Source organism: Gobio gobio (assembly GCF_949357685.1).
Source record: "Gobio gobio genome assembly, chromosome: 13".
Lineage (NCBI taxonomy): Eukaryota > Metazoa > Chordata > Actinopteri > Cypriniformes > Gobionidae > Gobio > Gobio gobio.
Window position 1 is genome coordinate 18,312,292 of NC_137106.1, and position 19,699 is coordinate 18,331,990.

Below are 19,699 nucleotides of genomic sequence, written 5' to 3' on the forward strand. Positions count from 1 at the left end.
CTCGGACCGATTCAGTTCAACTGGTAAACGAACCGTTCAAATGGGGTTTATGTCCATTAAAATGATCCGACTCAAAAGAACAATTCATTCACGAATCGAACATAGTTAGTGCGCTGAGCGGGACAACTGATGATGACACAAAGAGTCACTATCGCCTGAGCGCGGGTCCCTAAACTCATCTGCTCATCTATTTAAGGGCCATAAATATGTCACATAATTAATAGAGCGTGATTCAGTCGTTTTGTTCCTTTTGATTTATTCGTGCAATTGAAGAGCGAGTCAGCGATGGATATGGAGCTATCAACAGCTGTGGAAAAACTATCCGAAACCAACGAAAATCAAGATATTGATTCGGATGATCTGCTGGAGTTGAATCAGTTCGATGGGCTCCCTTTTTCTTCAAGATATTACAAACTATTAAGAGAAAGAAAAGGTCTGCCGGTGTGGGGAGCGAAATGCGAGTTTATGGACAGTTTGATCAACAGCCAGATTGTGATAGTTAGTGGCACTGCTAAAACAGGACAAAGCACTCAGGTGAGTTTCATAGATAGTGTTTATCATATAACTTAAATGTTAATTTTTACATTAAAATGCTATTAAAGAAGTATTTGGGAACACTTTTTTTACAGTGTCCATATGTACTTACCATAGTAATAAATTATGCATAATTACATGCAACTAACCCTCAACCAAACCCAATACTAGGCTACCCTAACCCTAGTACGTACATGTTGTTAATTAATATCTACTCAGTTCTTAAATATATAATTACAAACCAAACCAAGTATTTTAATGTTATTTTGTTGTTGTTTTGTATTTCAATACTATTTTAAAACATAAAGGATAAATTAGTGCTGAATTTTGAACTGAATTGAAGTTATTGTTATTGAATTTAATGTGAGCATTACATTGCTTCATCCTTTATGCAAAGGTAAATGGATGGGGCATATATCGACGTATCACTACTAGTTTAGCGTTGAAAGTACCAAAGGTATGTTATTTAGAGTTTTATTTTTGATTACAGCATGTGTTATCTGTCTTTATCTTGATTTAGATCCCTCAGTGGTGTGCAGAGTTTTGCTTGTCCGTGCAGTTTCAGAATGGCATGGTAGCGTGCACTCAGATTCACCAACAGAGCACAGTGGAACTGGCCCTCCGTGTGGCCGACGAGATGGATGTGAACATCGGCAATGAGGTTGGATACAGCATCCCACTTCAGACCTGCTGCTCCCCTGACACTGTATTGAGGTGTGTATATGATCCTGAGGCATGTTCAGAAATGTTATTTGGTCAGCTGCCCTGGACATTTTCTTCCATTCAATTCCACTATCTGCCCCTCCCCCCGTCATTACCACCACACGTGCATCTCCTTTTCAAGGGCGCCTGTCCTTCCAAACAATATAAAAGCCAACAAAAGGCTGAGGGGGCTCGGTCTGAGGGTCTCCACGGCAGCTGCCGTACTTCCATGCTGCCCATATGCTTCATCAAACCTTTCAGAGCCCCCATAAGTCAGTCTGGCGAACAAAGAGCCAGAACAGTGATTGGAACAGCTGAGAGGGTCTGACTTAATGAAAATGCTGACCTTAAGGAAAACACTGGCAATTCCCAGAGTAAATGATCATCTAATTGCGTCTGCTTGTCTTCACTTAGCTTGTTATTTTTAGATGCATACAAGAAGGATTTTGCATTAAATAGATGCAGATTTGCGCTCTCGCAGAGGCCAGCAATGACATCTGTTGCTTTGCAGGTACTGCACAGATGATGTGCTGCTCCGGGAAATGATGTCGGACCCCCTCTTGGAGCAGTGTGGTGTGGTGGTCATTGATCAGGCCCAGGAACGCACCGTCAGCACAGACCTGCTCCTCGGGCTGCTCAAAGACGTGCTCCTCGCACGGCCAGAGCTCAGACTGGTCATCCTCACCACCCCTCACTCGGCTGAGAAACTGCTACGTCACTATGGAAGCGTTCCTCAGATCCGGCTGGAAGGGCCACAGCCGTGCGAGGTGGTGTATGGTAGCGGGAGAGGAGGTGTGAAGGATTACCTCTGCTCTGCTCTTAGACTGGCTCTGGAGATACATCAGAATCAAAACCATGGAGACATCGTGACATTTCTGGCAACTGAGCAAGTAAGAGACATTTAAACTTTAATAGATGAGATAGCGCTGGACTAGTTGTTTACATTTTGTTGACATTTTTTAAATATTTATAATCATTTGATCAATTAATAAATAAATGTTTTTCTTTAAATTATAATATAATGTTTTATTTTTTATAATTAATATTTATTCATTATTTATATGAATTAAATAATTCCATTTATTTCATTTATTTATATATAACAAATAATGTCCTATTATTTAAAAGTTGTTTAAAATACGTTTTTAAATATATACATTCAATTAAAACAAAAAAAGAATCATATTTTATAATGTTTTATGTTTATTTTATATTTAAAGTGTTAATTATTTTATCTGCAAATTAAATTAAATAATCATATTTATTAATATGTAAAAAATAATTTGTTGATAATTAATGATAATGTCTTGTTGTGTGTAAACAAACATACAGATTTTATAAGGAGATTTATAAGTTGTAGTTTGAGGGTGTGTTCACACTTGGTAGGTTTGGGTTGATTAAAAATACAGGCATCAGAACGGCATCTCCTCACAGCAGATCTTCGTTTGTGTGTGTGTGTGTGTGATGGAGGGATTCCTGGCGCTGTTTTAACTCCCTTACACATTTTATAAGCTCTCCACGAGCTCTATCATGGATGTCCGACCCAAGTTCTGGTTTTGTATCTTTAGATTCGGTGTTAAAAATTTGGTCTGGACCAAAAGAACCAAGAGAATCGAACTACACCCTTATAGACTCCCTTACAGTCTTTTTATTGTGGATATTTTTTATATATATTTTATCTCAACCTCTGGGGCAGATCTAGGCAACTGGCAGATCATTATTGTAATGGATCCTTAGTTTTTGTGCCACGTAAATGTCACCCTGCCTTCCTTCGGGGAATCTAGCATAGAATTGAAAAAGGTCCCATTTCCATGGTAATAGAAACTTTCCTTTCTTGTTTCATTTTCAAGGAGATTGAATGTGCCCATGCCATTTTGCGGAGAGAGGGTGTCAATCTTGCACTGTCTCATGGCGAGCTGGTGCCCGTGTCTCTGTGTCCTGCGCAAGGAGACAGTCTCTCAGTGCTCTCTGAGGAGAGCAAGAGCAGGAGAGTCTTCCTCACCTGCAGCCCAAGTGAAGACTTATTCTGGGCCGTTCAGAGCATTCGCTTTGTGATTGATGCTGGAGTGCAAAAAAGATATGTATGTAGTGATTGTTTTTATTTTTGAACTTTACGGACCATTCCTTATTATGAGCTCTGTTTTGTGTGTACATTTTCATTGGTGGGTTTGAAACAGTGATGTTTCATTGTGACAGGTGTACAATCCTAGAATCAGAGCCAACTCCATTGTTATTCGTCCAATCAGCAAGAGCCATGCTGAGAGCCGCAAACAACTTGCAGGCCCAACAGGTGAGTGCTTTTTTAAAAATAAAATAAAGTTATAACTCATTTTAAAATAATTACATATTTCCTCATACACTAGCGTTCAAAAGTTTGGGGTAGGTAATTTTTTTTATTTTATTAATATTATTTTTTTTATCTAAATTGATCAGCAAATACATTTGTAATATTATACAAAATGGCTACATCAATTAAATGCTGTTCTATCGAACTTTAATTTCATCAATGAAAAAAATGTATCACGTTTTTCCCCAAACATATTAAAAACATCTGTTACACTTTATTTTGATGGTCCCCTTTATATATTCTATACTATACATAACTATACATAACATTGCACCTACATGTCTACTAACTCTCAGAGAATTAGTTGAGTAGAATTAGACTTTTAAGGGGTAGAATTAGGGTTAGTAGAATAAGGGGTTATGGGTTAGTAGAGTAAGTTGACATACTTGCAAAGTTACTAGTCAGTAGAATGTCTGTTGGGGAATCATACAAATAAAGTGTTAGCAGATATTAGGGTTAGGGTAGACAATACTCTAGTCTACTTTTACTCTGATGAGAATAAGTTGACATGTAGCTGCAAAGTTACTTATAGTCAACAGAATGTCTAAAGGGGAGCATCAAAATAAACTGTTACCAGAACAACTGTTATCAACATTGAATGTGATAAAAAAAATATTTCTTGGGCACCAAAATGGGCCTGGCATATTAGAATGATTTCTTAAGGATCATGTGCCTTTGAAGACTGGAGTAATGAACTGCCATCACAGGAATAGATTACATTTTAAAATGTATTAAAATATTTCCCATATGCGTAATTTGCTGGTGGGACATGTCCCCGCCACTTTTTACCAGGGTCAATATTGTCCCCAACATCTCGGGGCACGGATGTACCTAATACAAAAGAAACATCTCTAATTGGTTAATTTGTGTTAAATAAAAGGTGATCTGTCGCTACAATTGGTTGCTTTTGAAGTCATGCTGAGTTCTCGTTGCCGCTGTAAGCGCTTCAATCTATCGCTTAAAGCTGTTGCGGAGACTCTATTTGTTCCGGTGAAATTACAAAACAAAATGCACACGAACGTGTCCCTGCTCTTGATATGCAATCAGGGATGAACATGTTTGGGTTAAATGAGAGAGAGAGAAAAAACGAGGGCGGATTAGAACCCAGATCCTCTGGTACGCTTAACAAAAATTCTACCACCAGGCCATTAACAAATGTCTATTGCGGACCTACGTATTTATTCACTAATGTAAATATTCTCGAGACTAACAATATATTGTATTATAGTAGATGTAAGGATAAAACTATCACATTAAACATAAGTTCTATATTTAATGTACTGCTGAAATTGATTTCTGGAAACCGTAATGTTATTTTTAGTGCATTTATTATTGTACATTTCTGATATAACCAGCCATCTCCACCACGCACACAAACACACACTTCTGTCCCACCCACTTTTTAAAACAAAGTTACGCCACAGATATTTCAAAATATTATTGTATTTTTGATCAAATAAATGCAGCGTTGGTTATTTCAAAAACATAAGCCCCAAACTTCTGAACGGTAGTGTTCACTTAATATAAGAGTGTTTCTGGCATGTATTGAATCTTATGATGTTTCATGTGTGCAGGCAAGTGTTTCTGTTTGTATCAAGAGGACACGTCATTTCCTGTTGAGAGCGTCCCTCACATTCTTGAGTCTGACATCACTTCCACTGTGCTCTTCCTAAAGCGCATGGAAATTGCTGGCCTGAGCCACTGCGACTTCATTGACAGACCAGGTGAGATCCTTATTCAATCAAATCTCTTACTTCCAAATCAGAAGAGCCCACTCTAGATAATAAAGCGCTTTGAGTGAGTGCCTAGAAAAGCGCTATATAAATGTAATTAATTATTATTATTATTATAATGGCTCGGGTCCCGCCCTCAATGTAAATATAAGCGATTTTCAGCACCACTATTGAAATATTGTGTGACCTATGTAGCTATACTAACAGTGAATGTGTGCATATTTTCCACATATTGAAGATAACTGCATTCAATAATTCATAAAGCAACGCTAGAATCCCTCACATGAATCTAAGCAGTCCATCTGAACACAAACAAGTTGTTCACTCGCCGCTGTTTACAGCAGCCAAGCAAAGCTGGGATCAGCCAGGTTCTCTTGGCTCACAGTAAGGGTGCAGATGGGTCTGTTCTGCTCACTGCTGGTATTAAGAGGTGGTGAGCCGTGCTTTAGCTGAGCCGACAGCACTCTGACTGCGTTCATTGTTCCAGAGATAACCTGCTTCCCAAACACGCACCAATCAGATGAGCAGCATCATTAGTGGAGCTACGACATGGTGTGATGAACTAGATGAACTTGCTTATCTCATGATGCAGCTGAGGAAATATGTGGGGTGCTTTTGTTATGATGCCACAAATTAGTGAGGGTTTATTGTCTGTTTACTCTCTGCTCTGTCGGACTAACAAGCGTTTCTATTCGGAAAAAGCACTGTAGCTAATCTTTTGACTTATTCCCACAATACTTGCTCAGGTGGTTTTTACAATCACCTTTAGATCTTATTCAGAGCAGCGTCATGACAGGTATGCAAGTGAGGCTGTGAGGGATAGACTTGCCGTGCTTTCAATGACATCCTCTGTCAAAAGCTGTATAAAGCTCCTTGATCGCTTATCATTTTCCACAGCTCATGTTGTGAATAAGGTCTATAGTTTTTAATTTAAAAGAACAACCCATAATTTTACTGTTTTGTTCTTATTTAATTGAAATGAACTAGTCAGCTAATTTTAAAACAATCACTCATTTATTGTTATGAGTTACTTTATTTAGGTCAGTTCAGTGTTCATTTAGTGTTATTTATATACAATTATGGTATTTATTAATATTTTTAACTATTTTTATATTTTCGGGTTTAATTTTTCTTTTAAATTTTCTAGTATTCTAGTAATTTTAGTATGTGCTTTTGTCATTTTTTCATATTCCTGTTTAGCTTTAATTTATTTTTATTTCAGTAATTATAGTACTTCAACTACAGTAAAACATATTTTATTTCAGCTAGTTGCCAAGGCAACATTTTTCATTTTAATTGAAGTTTTTTAAGTTTAAGTTTATTATCTAATATTTCTATTTTATTTTATTTCAGCGCTAAATTGATTTGAATTGGTTTTAGTTAACAATAACACCAGTGTGTCAGTATTTTTTTTTAAATCAGCTTATCAACGTTAAACTTTCTGGCATATTTTTCTAGAATAGATTAATGGCACACTTGGAAACCTGTGATAAATATATTAAATATTTTAATTCACTCTACCATAGATCCAGAAGGCCTCATGCAAGCTTTAGAGGAACTTGACTATCTTGCTGCTTTGGATGATGACGGAAATCTCTCTGAGATTGGAATTATCATGTCAGAGTTTCCTCTCGAGCCACAGATGGCTAAGACTTTGCTTGCGTCTTGCGAATTTGACTGTGTGAGTGAAGTGCTGACCATCGCTGCCATGCTAACAGGTAATCCTGTCTCAGGACAATCCACTCAACAGGTGTACCACCATGTGTCTGCAGTCCAAGTCATGTCAGAACACTGTACCAAAGTGATTGTACCTTTTTCACCCCACAAAAATTTATGGATAATTCAGCTTCTACTACTACCTTCAGTTACTCCTCCGATATTATTATTATTATGAATACTAACTAAAAAATACAATGCTTTAACACATATTTTTTATTTAATTATTTAAAAATCTATAATGAAAAAAATACATTTATGATTTATTATAAAGCTTTAAATTGCTCTCTCTCTCTCTCTCTCTTTGTAATTTAGCTCCGAGCAGTTTCCTTACACCCCCAGTGGAAATGAGACAGAAGGCCTTACTGTGTCATCAGAGGTTCCAGCATGCAGAAGGAGACCATTTCACCCTTATTAACATCTTTAATGCTTACAGATATGCTAAGGAAGGGCCATGTGAGTGATTTTTTTTTTAAATCAAAGCACAAAAGGTCTATAACTATTATGTATATCTATTAATGGCCAGTGTGGTGAATTAAACAGGACAGTTATATACTGACCAACAAAATCCATTGATTCTAATATATAAAGTGTCGTATTTCAGACTCTAGTGTGGAACAGTGGTGTGAAGACCATTTCCTTAGTCTGGCTGCTCTTCAGACAGCAGATGCGATACGCTCTGAGCTAACAGAAATCTTGAAACGGCTAGAGCTGCCAGTGTCCTTACCCGACTTTGGCTCGAAAAGCAACAGCATGAACATCAAACGTGCACTACTAGCTGGCTTCTTCATGCAGGTATGGATATAGAGATTATGTACATGATATACATAATAATATTGTACCATATGCACTTATATCGAATATATTGCTGTGCTTTGTTGCTAATGGTCAAAAAACTGAACAAGAGAGAGGAATAATCTCTTTCTCAAATGCACTGTGTTAATGCACAGTCACATCTGTAATTAAGGCAGATTAGTAAATGGCACAGTGATTTACATATTTAAGTATCTTTAGTGCTCCTAAAACACTGCCTGGGTGTTGTTCTAGCCCATTTTCCATTGTTTAATCTCTGTGTGGGGTTTTCCAGGTGGCGAGGGACATTGACGGGTCAGGGAATTACTTCATGCTAACCCATAAACACGTGGCTCAGATCCACCCACTGTCTGGCTACGGAACCGAGATGCACAAGAAGAATCTGCCAGAATGGGTTCTGTACCATGAGCACACGCTGTCAGAGAACAACTGTATCAGAACCGTCTCTCAGATCTCAGCACACGAGTAAGTACTGGGTCATCTGCTTTGTCTAGAGAACTAGACAACTGAAATACTACTCACAATGAAAACATCTCCAGCTGCATATGTTTCAGAAAGTGACTTCATTATTATTCATCATTTAGCTATGCTAATTCTCAAAAACCCAAAGCTCCAAAGAGTAAATTTATTAAATTTGATTAAATGCAAAAGCAGACAATTTTTAGGAAAATTAAAAAAAGAAAGCAAGAAGGTCCACCCCTTTACCCCCAGACCTATAACCAGTAGATTACTAAATTGTACAAATTACATGACACAAATTTAAATTAGTAATCCATAATATAATCTTGACTACTTTTGGATTACTTTTAGATTACTTTTGACCGAACCTGTTTATCACAGTGATTTGAGTAGAATAATCTTGTACAAGAAAATATATTCCATTCTTCGTTATCAACAGCATAAAGTGCATTACATTTTTACATTATGTCAAGGTTTCCCAGACTGGGGTTTGTGAGATTAATGAAAATCTATTAAGTAATTAAATAAAACAAACGCATTTTTTAATTAAAATAAATAATTGTAAAATAAAAACAATACAAAATAAAACACTACTAAAAAAGATTTTTTTAACAATATTTCCCTGCATGTCATGTGACCATTAACCAACATTAGAGAACCGTGAACTTAATTGCATTATTTATTATTATTTTATTGACTTCATTTTATTATTGACTAAACTTACGAATTAAAATCTCAGGGGGTACTTCAAGTAAATATATTAGGTCAAAGAAATTTCAGCTGACAAAAAAGATGGGGAATCCCTGCATTGTATGTAAATATGTGAATTTGTACATTTTAATGTTTGAAAGACAAACGCCTTCCTAAGACATTAATGCATGCTTAAATAACTCACTAAAATGGAGTGATAATTCAAATAATAATTAATGTGTGAATGATATGGATTAGATTATGTTTCAATTATGTTGATTAGATATGGAATGTTGAGAAAACACTTGTTAAAAGTGAAATGTAAATTAAGTGATCAATTGCTGTGTGGGTCTCAGTTTTCAGTGATAGTCACATCACCAGTGGCTGGTCTGTGTGTACAATTCCACAAACCTGGAGGACCTTCCGAATGTATATGGAAAGGACCATTTAAAAGATAAAAAAGAAGTAGTGGGGAGAATCAATACATTATGAATATCTGACTGCCATTGTGAGAATAAAATGTAATCATGTAATCAAGAAAATGGTTACTGTAGTCTGTTTATGAGTATTTTAAAATGTAATAAATGTAATTACAAGTACTTAATTTTTGGAATCTGATTTATGTAACACAGATTATGTAATCAGTTACTACCCAGCTCTGCCTATAACTGTAAGCAGATCATATGCAAACATACTAATGAGATCGTACAAATTCTTAAGAATTAGCCACTAATTAGCCAAAACATAAAATAGAGTGTGTGTTGGTAACACCACAAAACTGAAAGAGGAAAAAAGATTAAAGGGATAGTTCACCCTAAAATGGAAATGATTCATGATTTACTCACCCTGGTGTTTTTCTGATGCTATATGTATGTCCTTCTTTCTTTTATGGACCACAACAGGATAATTTTTTTTAAATGTCCTGCTCGCACTCGTCCATATACTGGCAGTGAATAGCAACCAGCAGCAAGCTTTTAAAAGACACAAAATTATCACAGAATGATCCCATGCGACACGTGTCATATATTCAACTACAACCTACAGAAGACCATCCTATATAAAAAGATTTAATTGGATGTAAAATGGCTTTATATAAATATGTAATACAAAGTATTTAAATAAAACAACAAAAATATATCATACAGTAATATAACCAGTAAAAACGAAATTTAAAAAAACGAAATGGAACTAAAAGAATAAGAAACATAAAATGCAACATGGCAGAGTTGGCACTTTACTTCAGTTATTTAGTTTTTTAATATCTTTCCTTATAGGACCTTAATTGCCCATTCTTTTCATTCAAAACATGCATTGAATTGTAAATAATCAGTCATTAATAATGTAATGTAATAATTTAATTTAGCTCAGTCTCTTATAACTTCTTTTGTTTCTTTTCAAATTTCCTTATGAAACTGTTTAATTTGGTTAGCAAGCCATTTACTTTATTTCTTTATGCTGTTTGCTTGTGACAGGTTCATTCAGATGGCGCCACAGTACTTCTTCTATAACCTGCCACCTAGTGAGAGTAAAGACCAACTGCAGCACATTATAGATCACGGTTCAGCTGCCCCATCTAAAGGAAAAAGAAAATCCCAGACCCCCAGCAGCCCTGCTAGTGAGGAGCAGCCCCATGAGCGCTGTACCATACAGTGACTGGGTAAATAGCATACCTTGCCACTGCATTACCATAACAACAAACAGGATGCACTGCTGGCCTGCCACATAGTAACCATGGAATTTATGAGGCACAACAAGGAATCTCAATAGATTCACCAAATTATTTTGATTGATTAATCAGTAATGATGAAAAGAACAGATTGTGTAATCTGTTAATTAAATACAAAGGGCATGCAGGGAAACATTTAGTATGCCCTCCCCCCTTTTCATAGTGGCCGGGACAATGCTTCTATGTAATAACTGTTTGGACAGTTGTCTTCTCTCTGCTGAATTAATAACAATTTAAAGAATCTACTGCTGTGCAGTAGTTAATGAATAAGCTGTCATTGACTTTATAGTGTCTAAAATGTCTTTTATAAACGGTAGCTACTAGTCAGCATTTTTACATAATATGTGTGACTTAGGCATGTGCATCAGGATAGTACAATTAAAAATGATGTTCCTTTTTGCATTGATTGTGTTTCCCATTGGTTTTATTTAGTGCAGCAGAGCTGTAATTAAACTTAAACTTGGAATAGACTGGAATTGTTTTATTTTCTCAATTGTATATGTATTTATTTGTAAGGCATTCGTTTAGCTAATATAATATTTTTTTTAATTAATCTCCACTTCACTCTGATAATTCACACAGAATAAGTGTCTCACTGTTTTTGGATTGTATCTGAATTTTTGTATTAAGCTCTCATACAGTTTGAATAAAGCCCCTATTTGGGTGTGAGCAAAAACGTGCCTTTTTCTGTGTGTCCCTTTAAATGCAAATGCTCTGCTGCTCCCCGCCCCCCTTCCAAAAGAGGGCGGATCATTTACCCGAGCATCGGATACTCCGTCAACAACAAAACAGGCGAATCTCACTCAGCCAAAATGTCAGAAATAACCAGTTGTGGAGTGCAACCTTATATTTTTGAACCGGAGTCGGACACAGATGAGAGACTCAGGAAGAGGTTGCAACTTTTAGACTGCACCTGGACATTTCTGAAGGGTAAGTGGATACATTTGTGGAGTTCATTGACTAGCATGTACCATCATGGTGCTTGTGTGGGAACGTAAAAAAGTCCATCATCTGACTATACAATGCATAACAAATGTGTGTTTATGAATTACGCAGATGGTGTGCGTTTTCGGGATAAAACTTAAAGCTACACTATGTAACTTTTCCGTCCACTAGAGGTCGCCTGTTCAAAACAAAGGCGTAGTTTGATGACGCCACTTTTGAGCGCAAAATCTTGGGACATGTGTGGTCTTCAGCTCACAGCCGGTGGAAAAGAGTCAGGATAGGACTCAGAAATCATGTTCATGGGAGCGATTATTACCATAACTGTAGTATGAAGCAGAGCAGGACCGAGTGTTGTGGAGCTGAGCAAGGCTGCAGGAGCGATTGAAGAGCAGGACTGTTATTATCATATCTATGGTTATTATGGCATAGTCGCCACTTCCTCTTTTCCATTCATGAGTATGAGGTAACGCAACTCTGTTTATCGTATTAGATACATTTGAGTGTGTTGAAAAGGAAGTTATGACGTTCGCTCGGCGGCTGCTATGACACTTGTTCACACTGCAGTGAGAGTACAGCGTTTCTTCTAAATAAAACCGGAAACCGAGGGTAACGCAGATATGACGCAATTGACAGGCGACTCCCTCAAACTCATAGCTCACAAGTCCCGGTTCCTTGGTTAAAATAGCAATTTCTCACAATTTACAAATAGTTGGAAACATTTGGGATATTCTAAGTACTCAACTGAACAAAATATATAACACTGGCCTAGTGGTTTTTGGATATTTTACTGCAAAAATCTTACATAGTTCACCTTTAACAACATCTCTAGTCACTGTGAATACAGTCAGGGACTATGGTAACTTTAGCCATACAGCATTCTAAAGCTCATCCAGACAATATATGCAAACATTCACAAAATATGAAGTGCCATATTTACTTGTTCTGGTCTGGATATGAAGTTAAAGCACGAAGCGTTGGTCTATATGTTGGAGTAGGGGGAAATGTGAAACAGCGCGTATGAGAGATTGATAATTATTGATGCTGATTATTTTAAAAAAAAGTATTGGGTGGATTTTTATCATTATTGGCTTGTTGTTTACACACATCTGTGTTCAAACACTTTATAAAAGTGCATTTTTCCATAATTGATCACCTTTAAACTGTTAGGCTACATATGCCCAAAATATCACTGCAACTTTAAATATAAAATGTTTTCATGCTTCACTGAACACTGCAGTGAAGTCTTGTAATAATCTGGGGAATAATTTTAAAGCATAAAGCAGAAAATGGTAGAAATTTCTTACAATTAGACACTCCCTGTGGTGAAGGCTTTAAACTCACCCATTATGATGTTGAAAATGAATGTGTAATATAATAAAAACAACATTGTGTAAAGGAATAGGTTTAATACCAAATGTATTACTGTCTAAATATTTTAATGATTTTTTAAATGTTTGGGTTTTTTAGTCTAACAACAATTCATGTATTGTGTCGTTCCAGTTCACTTACATGACAGATGGCAGCGGTGGACGCGACGCTTGCAGTTTGTAAACAAAGTCTTTGATTGGTTGAATGAGTGTCGACGTCATCCACAACTCACAGACGCGTCGCGTACTTGCAGGCAGCGCATACTCTCGCTGATTATGAGAGCGTTCTAGTTTGTTGCAACTTGCGTAGTCACTGCATCATCTAATCAGATAAAAAAAAGAAAACAATAGATTTAAGATGTTTTTGCATTTCGATATTTTTCTTAGGATTTGTGTCGTCTATTTTATTTTGTCCTATTGGAAAGTCAGCTACTCAAATAGTTTCTAGGCATTCGAGATGGGCACAGCAAAAAGCAGGATGAAAAAAGTCGCTCCCGTGTCAGTGACAGAGGAAAACATTTACCGGAGGGCAAGTCAGTTGTTTTGTCCCTCAAACACCAAAACCTCGGAACCGCGCGTGTCAATCAGAAGAAGAGCCCAGGGAGACTGTAACAGTGACGGGCAGGACTCTGAGTTTTCAGCCGAAGATTTAGCGGTGGAGGTGGACAGAATTCTCGATGAGTGTGACAACACTGATATAACTCAAATGACTTCCTATAGGATGCCAATATTCGGTTCAAAGTCGTCTGGACTTTACTACGTCAAAAGACAAGACGGAGAATCAAAGTATGGTGTTTATGTGACGGGTGACGAATTTAAGGACAAAAATAAAGTTAAGTCAGTGAACAAACCAACCTCAAACATTCATGTAAAGGTATGGCTGGTGCTGATTTTTAACGTTTTAAAAACGTCAGCTGTTTCCAGTAGGCCAATGACAACTATACTCAACTATGAATTATTTATATAAACTATTAAAGTCATTAAGTGCGGAATCCCTATCTATTTCCTGGCTTTCTGAATAGGTCAGGCCACCAAAGGACCAGATGAGCTGTGCCAACATAGAGAGAACGGCAACCGCTTCGTAAGTGTATTCCATCAATTATTGATCTGAAGTGACACACATCATTTCCACTGAAACAAGTTAGGCTGTTGTGTCCAGTGCTATGTTTGTTTGAGAGTATAGGCCTAGTGGTCTGTAATATTAATTAAAATATTAATGATAACAAAGATAAACACATTGATGCCACTTAAAGAGGTTAAAAGAAAATTTTGCCATATATAACTGATCATTTGATGACTTTAGATGTATATTGAAAATGATTTTTTTTTTTTTTACATAATTTGGTGTTCCCTTGACTGGCCGTGTCAAATTACTTGTAAATCGCTCATTATGCTACATTATCACCATATATTGGATCCAATATTTTTGTCAACTTGTGTCTTTCAATTAGCACAGGTGTTTTATTTCTTTATGCACCTCAGTTTAAGTTCACTCTAGCTTCTTCATCTAAAAAACAAAAAAACGACTTGCATAAACTCAGATTAATGAGTCAGTTCCTAAAAGAAATACAAAACCTGTGCTAACTGAAAGAAAAAAAGTTATAAATATCATAATTAAATATTTTTTAAAGCATTCTTAACTGGGAACAAATGATACTGTGTAAGCAAAGTCCGTAAGTTTTAGTCCAATGTGATAACATTAACTAGAATTTTCGGGAAAACGAAAATCCTCAATCCACAACATGAAGGTTTACATTTTTAGAGGTTAATTATTAAAAGAAAGATAAATATTATTGTACCTGTATATTTTACAGTACTTTTTATCATTTGTGTGACCATGGACCAAAAAAACAGTCATAAAGGTACATTTATGGGTCAATAAATAAATAAATAAGCTTTCCATTGATGTATGGTTTGTTAGGATAGGACAATATTTGGCAGAGATACAATTATTTGAAAATCTGGAATCTGAGGGTGCAAAAAAATCGAAATCTTTAGAAAATCGCCTTTAAAGTTGTCCAAATTAAGTCATTAGCAATGCATATTACTACTGATAATATATTTCTGATATATTTACGGTAGGAAATTTACTAAATATCTTTATGGAACATGATCTTTACTTAATATCCTAATGATTTTTGGCATAAAAGAAAAATCGTTCATTTTGACCCATACAATGTATTGTTGGCTATTGCCACAAATACGCAAGTGCAACGTATGACTGGTTTTGTGGTCCATGCAGGGTCACATTTGATGATTTTAGTTTCTACTGTAAAGGAAAAGCCCCTGTATTAACTATGAAATCCTCTTTTGTATTCTTTTTAGAGGTTATGGAATTGGTGGTGGCTCATCTCGTGCCTTTCCTATCATGTATGATGCTTCAGAAGAGGACCTCATGAACACAATCGAGAGCGAGTTTAGTTAACAAACAATGATCAACTAAGAAAAGAGAAAATAAATTAGAATAATTATTGATCACTACACTCTAAAAAAAAAAGGTTCTATATGGCACCAAAAATGGTTCTTGGCTCATAATCATATAGGGGAACCTTTTTAAGTGCTATATAGCACCAATTTTGGTGCTTCAGTGGTTCTTCAGAGGTTCTTCACCAGTTCTTTGACTAAGGTGCTATATAGCATCGCTACCATATACAGAACATGATAAGATATGGTGCTATATAGCACCAAAAGTGGTTCCTCTATGATTACGACGAAGAACCATTTTTGGTGCCATATAGAACCTTTTTTTTGAGAGTGTAGTCACTACAAAGCATTGTAAATCATTTTTATATCACTGATATTACAGCATTAAATGTTTCATTTTAAGGCATATATGGCCTACTTATACGCTGATTTCTTTTCAATTCAGTCCATTGCTGCTGCCTTAATTCTTTAAGAGATAAAACATGTACTTTCCTTTTGACATTTTTCATTGAATATTATTCTGTAAAGCAGCTTGCCTGAGAGAAAACCATATGGAGTGGTTAATTTAGTTCCATTTCCTGACCACATTTCCAAAATTCTCCACCCGTCTAAGAAAGGAATGCACTTCAGCAGTTTTAGTGGCTCCATGGAGGACCCCAACTACCCTAAATGGCCTCCATAATGTGGAATACATTTCTTTTGAGGCACACAATAAACATCTGCATTTCACAGTTGGAATTAAAGGAATAGTTCACCCAAAAATGAAAATTCTGTCATTTTCTCACGCTCAAGTCCAAACCTGTATAAATTTCTTCGTTCTGCTGTACACACACACAAAAAAAAGATATTTGGAAGAATGTTTGTAACCAAGCTGATCTCGCCCCCCGAGTCATTCTACGAAACGGGTGCCATTTCCATGTTGCAATTTTCAAAATTTTCATTAAGAACAAACTTAAAAAAAAAAAACCTATAACTTGAAAGATATCTTGATCTTCCCAAATAACATATTTTCCCACCTCAGGAACAAAATTCTTATTAATATTATCCTTTTTATTTATGCAAGGGAGCCTTTCTTGTACCACCCCGTCACGGACAATATGTACACTGTTAGAGTAGTAAGACAAGATATAATTTTTTTAATTCTAATGTTTTCCTAATAGTAAAATGTCCCTTTTTTTGAAACTACAAATAGAAACTTTGTAATTTAATTAATTTTTATATTTTTAGGTTTTTAATCTTGAAATATGAATTTGACATTTCAATGACCTCATTGTTTGTACTGAAAAAAACGAATTAACTTTAGAAAATACACATTTTTCACATTTATTTGATTAGTCCACACAACAAGAACATCATTCAACATAAAAGTTTATGGAAAAGAAAATGAAATGTTACATAAATTTAAACAAAATGACCCTGTGACGGGGTGGTAACTGATGTGACGGGGTGGTACACTGTGACGGTTGTTATAGACAGTGTTTCTGTGATCTGCTGGTTTTAAACTTTAAAAACTGGGGTAGGGGAGACATGAACATTGGAGATGTAATGGAAAACTGGAATACTTCAGTCATGAAAAACTCTGAAAAACTGAACACTGGAAAAGAGCATCGCAACAGTGACTGGGAGAGTCGCATCCACACGTCCTTCTGGATTTCCATGTGCCGGGATGTCACAGGCTGTGGTGCCTCAATGATTTCGAGCACATCATCAAAGAGATACCACAGGAAGTCATCTCTTGGAGGCCAGAAGAACCTGTTGGCACCAACACGATGCATACATTTTACAAGTGCATGCATCTCATCCGTATCCATGATGATCCCAGGATATAGGTCATTATCATATTTTAGCACACACCACTTTCCAATGAGACCTCCACTTTCCCAAGCAATTGCATCTGTTGGCACCTTTTGGGGTGTCTTGTTGAAAGTAAAGTGCTGTGTGGTGAAGCACTGACATCTCAGCTGCTTTTGCGTGGAGCACATGCAACTTACTTCCCGGTAAAGGATTTCTCCTGGACTTAATGTGACCACTTGGTGGGTTTTCATGGTGGCTGGAACTGGTGGTATCTGGCCTGGCATCCTTTCCATTGCCTGCTCCACTGCATCAGATGGTACATAAAACAACTTAACAGTTGTAGAGGTCTCTGTGAGGGCCTTATACAGTATAGCTCATGGGCATCGGGTATGTCACGGCCATTGGTCACCAACTTGTCCGCTGTTCTTTTCAATGTTCCCCCAACACCGTCAGGGGCTCCCTTACCATGGCTTGCCTCAAAAAAATTCCACGTTCCACCTTTCAGACCTCGTTTTGCAAGCTCTGTGCTGAAAAGGAAGAAATTCCCTTTCTGTTTGTATTGAGTACATGGTCCATCACTCAGAAAGTGTAGAACAGATACATGTGGGTATGTGGCTTGTAGATAATTCAGCACCGGATTCATGTGTTCCCATATAGCTGGGGGGCTTTTGTGTTTGGAGGGTGACACTGTGCTGAAACAGATGGGCTCTTTTTTTCCACCTATGTACAAAACACCAGTGTGCAGAGTAGCTTGTTGGTGCGAGGAGCCAAAGTGGACACCTTGAATCTCTGAGCTGTATTTACATGTGTAATTTTCAGAGAAGTCAATGTGGATCACTGCCTCCTCTTTTGACAGGTTCTTTTTCAACTCTCTGCAGTAGGAGTACTGTTGATTTATGTTGAAAGTGTGTCTTTTGAATTTATGAAGAAGAGTGTGGAATAACTCCACAAGATTGTCTTGTTTCCTCCATAGTTTTCTTCACTGTGATCTTGACAGTGGTAGGACCATCCCTCGCATCTTCCCTTGCTTTCTCTGCTGTAGCCCATTGAGTGAATGCAACCTTTGTTGCCCCATCAAATCTGGAGAGCTGAACGGTCTTGTCTTTGCATTCCTCACACTCATCATACATGCACACTTTCCTGGAGGTGTCACAGGTTATCATTTTAGTCAAACTCTCGAGATCTGAAGTATCTATGAGCCTCAACTGATGCAACTTGTCAACGACAAATCTGAGATTTTCGTGGATCTTGCACAGACATGTGTTCCGTTCAGAGAGAGTGGGATGTACAACCCAAAATGGACGAAGCTTACAGAAAAGGGAGTATGATATGTTGTTTGTGTTTTCAGTAAGACATTTTTTGTGAAGATTTTTAGTTGTGTCAACCAGAAACCTTTTCTGCTTCTTCACTTTGTTCCTGGTAATTGTTTGTTTTCGTCCAGTCGTTATCCGACTGTTGTCATCTCGTGCGAAGAAGGTTTTGACTTTGGACTTGAACGCAACAGTGAACCTGTTTGTGGGATTTCTGTTGGTGGAACAGAGGTCTTCAGTCTGAACACTGCGACGCTTCTTCGAAAAACCGAGGGCCTTTTCAGCAAATCCTTGTAGCCTGTACTTCTTCACAATCCTCCCTGCTGTTACCTTTGCTATTAGTTGTTTTTCTTTTCTTGCTTTACAGTACTTATTCTTTATGTCTTCAATCAAGGCTTCATGATATAGTAGTGTTTTTCTGATTTTAGAGCTTACTCTGCCTGTCTTAGTTAATTCATTTACTTTTGAACGAGGAGAGTCATTCTTATTTAAGCGCTTATATCTTTTTCTGTATTTGTCAGCACGTTTTCTTTCCTTCTCTAACAATTTCTTTAGTTTTTCAATTTCTTTGTGTAGTGTATCCCTGTTCTTTCTGGAAATTCGCTTTCCTTCTTTTTGTTGCCTGAAACAAAATAAAAATACACTAGTAACTTAGGGGTTCAAGTCATGTACCAAATGTAAAAACAATTACTCCTCAGTTATAGGCCTGCTTCTTATTCTACATTCATAAGTCCACATCTGTTACATCTGTCCATTTATTTAATACTAACTGCATACTATCCTGACCTTGAAGATCCTAACTGCTGTTTTGACTGTTGGACAGGATCTGGACTCAGAGGCAAGGTGTCCAGACTGTCCTTCCTAGCCTCTGCTTTCTCTTTTCTTTTCTTGTTCTGCTTCCTCCACTTGTTACGCAGCTGACGCTTCCCTCGCTCACTTAGATCACTAATCTTCTTCTTTTTTCCTTGCTCTACATCTCGCCTCCATCTCTGACGCTCACTCTCTACATATTTTTGCCTCCTCTCTGGATCAGCATCCCGACGTGCAAGGCATCGCCGTTGTCTCTCAGCAGCACTTAATGGAGCCATGAAGGAGACAGATCTATCTGCAAATGTAACATTATTCATTAAACACAGGGA

At 37.0% G+C, this 19,699-nt stretch overlaps 1 protein-coding gene across 1 annotated transcript; it reads left to right on the top strand.

Moving 5' to 3' along the window:
• Window positions 1–86: 86 nt before the first annotated feature.
• dhx32b (DEAH (Asp-Glu-Ala-His) box polypeptide 32b) lies at window positions 87–11,400 on the top strand. Its single transcript, XM_079832248.1, has 11 exons — window positions 87–534; window positions 1,055–1,248; window positions 1,748–2,126; window positions 3,087–3,317; window positions 3,433–3,526; window positions 5,158–5,307; window positions 6,843–7,034; window positions 7,348–7,488; window positions 7,637–7,827; window positions 8,120–8,310; window positions 10,467–11,400. Exons 1-11 carry the CDS (start codon window positions 286–288, stop codon window positions 10,645–10,647), a joined length of 2,193 nt encoding a protein of 730 aa, XP_079688374.1. The 5' UTR covers window positions 87–285; the 3' UTR covers window positions 10,648–11,400.
• The last annotated feature ends 8,299 nt before the right edge of the window (window positions 11,401–19,699 follow it).

What these genes read in the sequence shown, in the direction of transcription:
- dhx32b (XM_079832248.1), top strand. Translation starts at nt 286, where the DNA reads ATGGATATGGAGCTATCAACAGCTGTGGAAAAACTATCCGAAACCAAC. An exon ending in CATTTCTGGCAACTGAGCAA is followed by an intron (nt 2,127 to 3,086) that starts GTAAGAGACATT and finishes TTCATTTTCAAG; the next exon opens with GAGATTGAATGTGCCCATGC. An exon ending in TCTCAGATCTCAGCACACGA is followed by an intron (nt 8,311 to 10,466) that starts GTAAGTACTGGG and finishes TGCTTGTGACAG; the next exon opens with GTTCATTCAGATGGCGCCAC.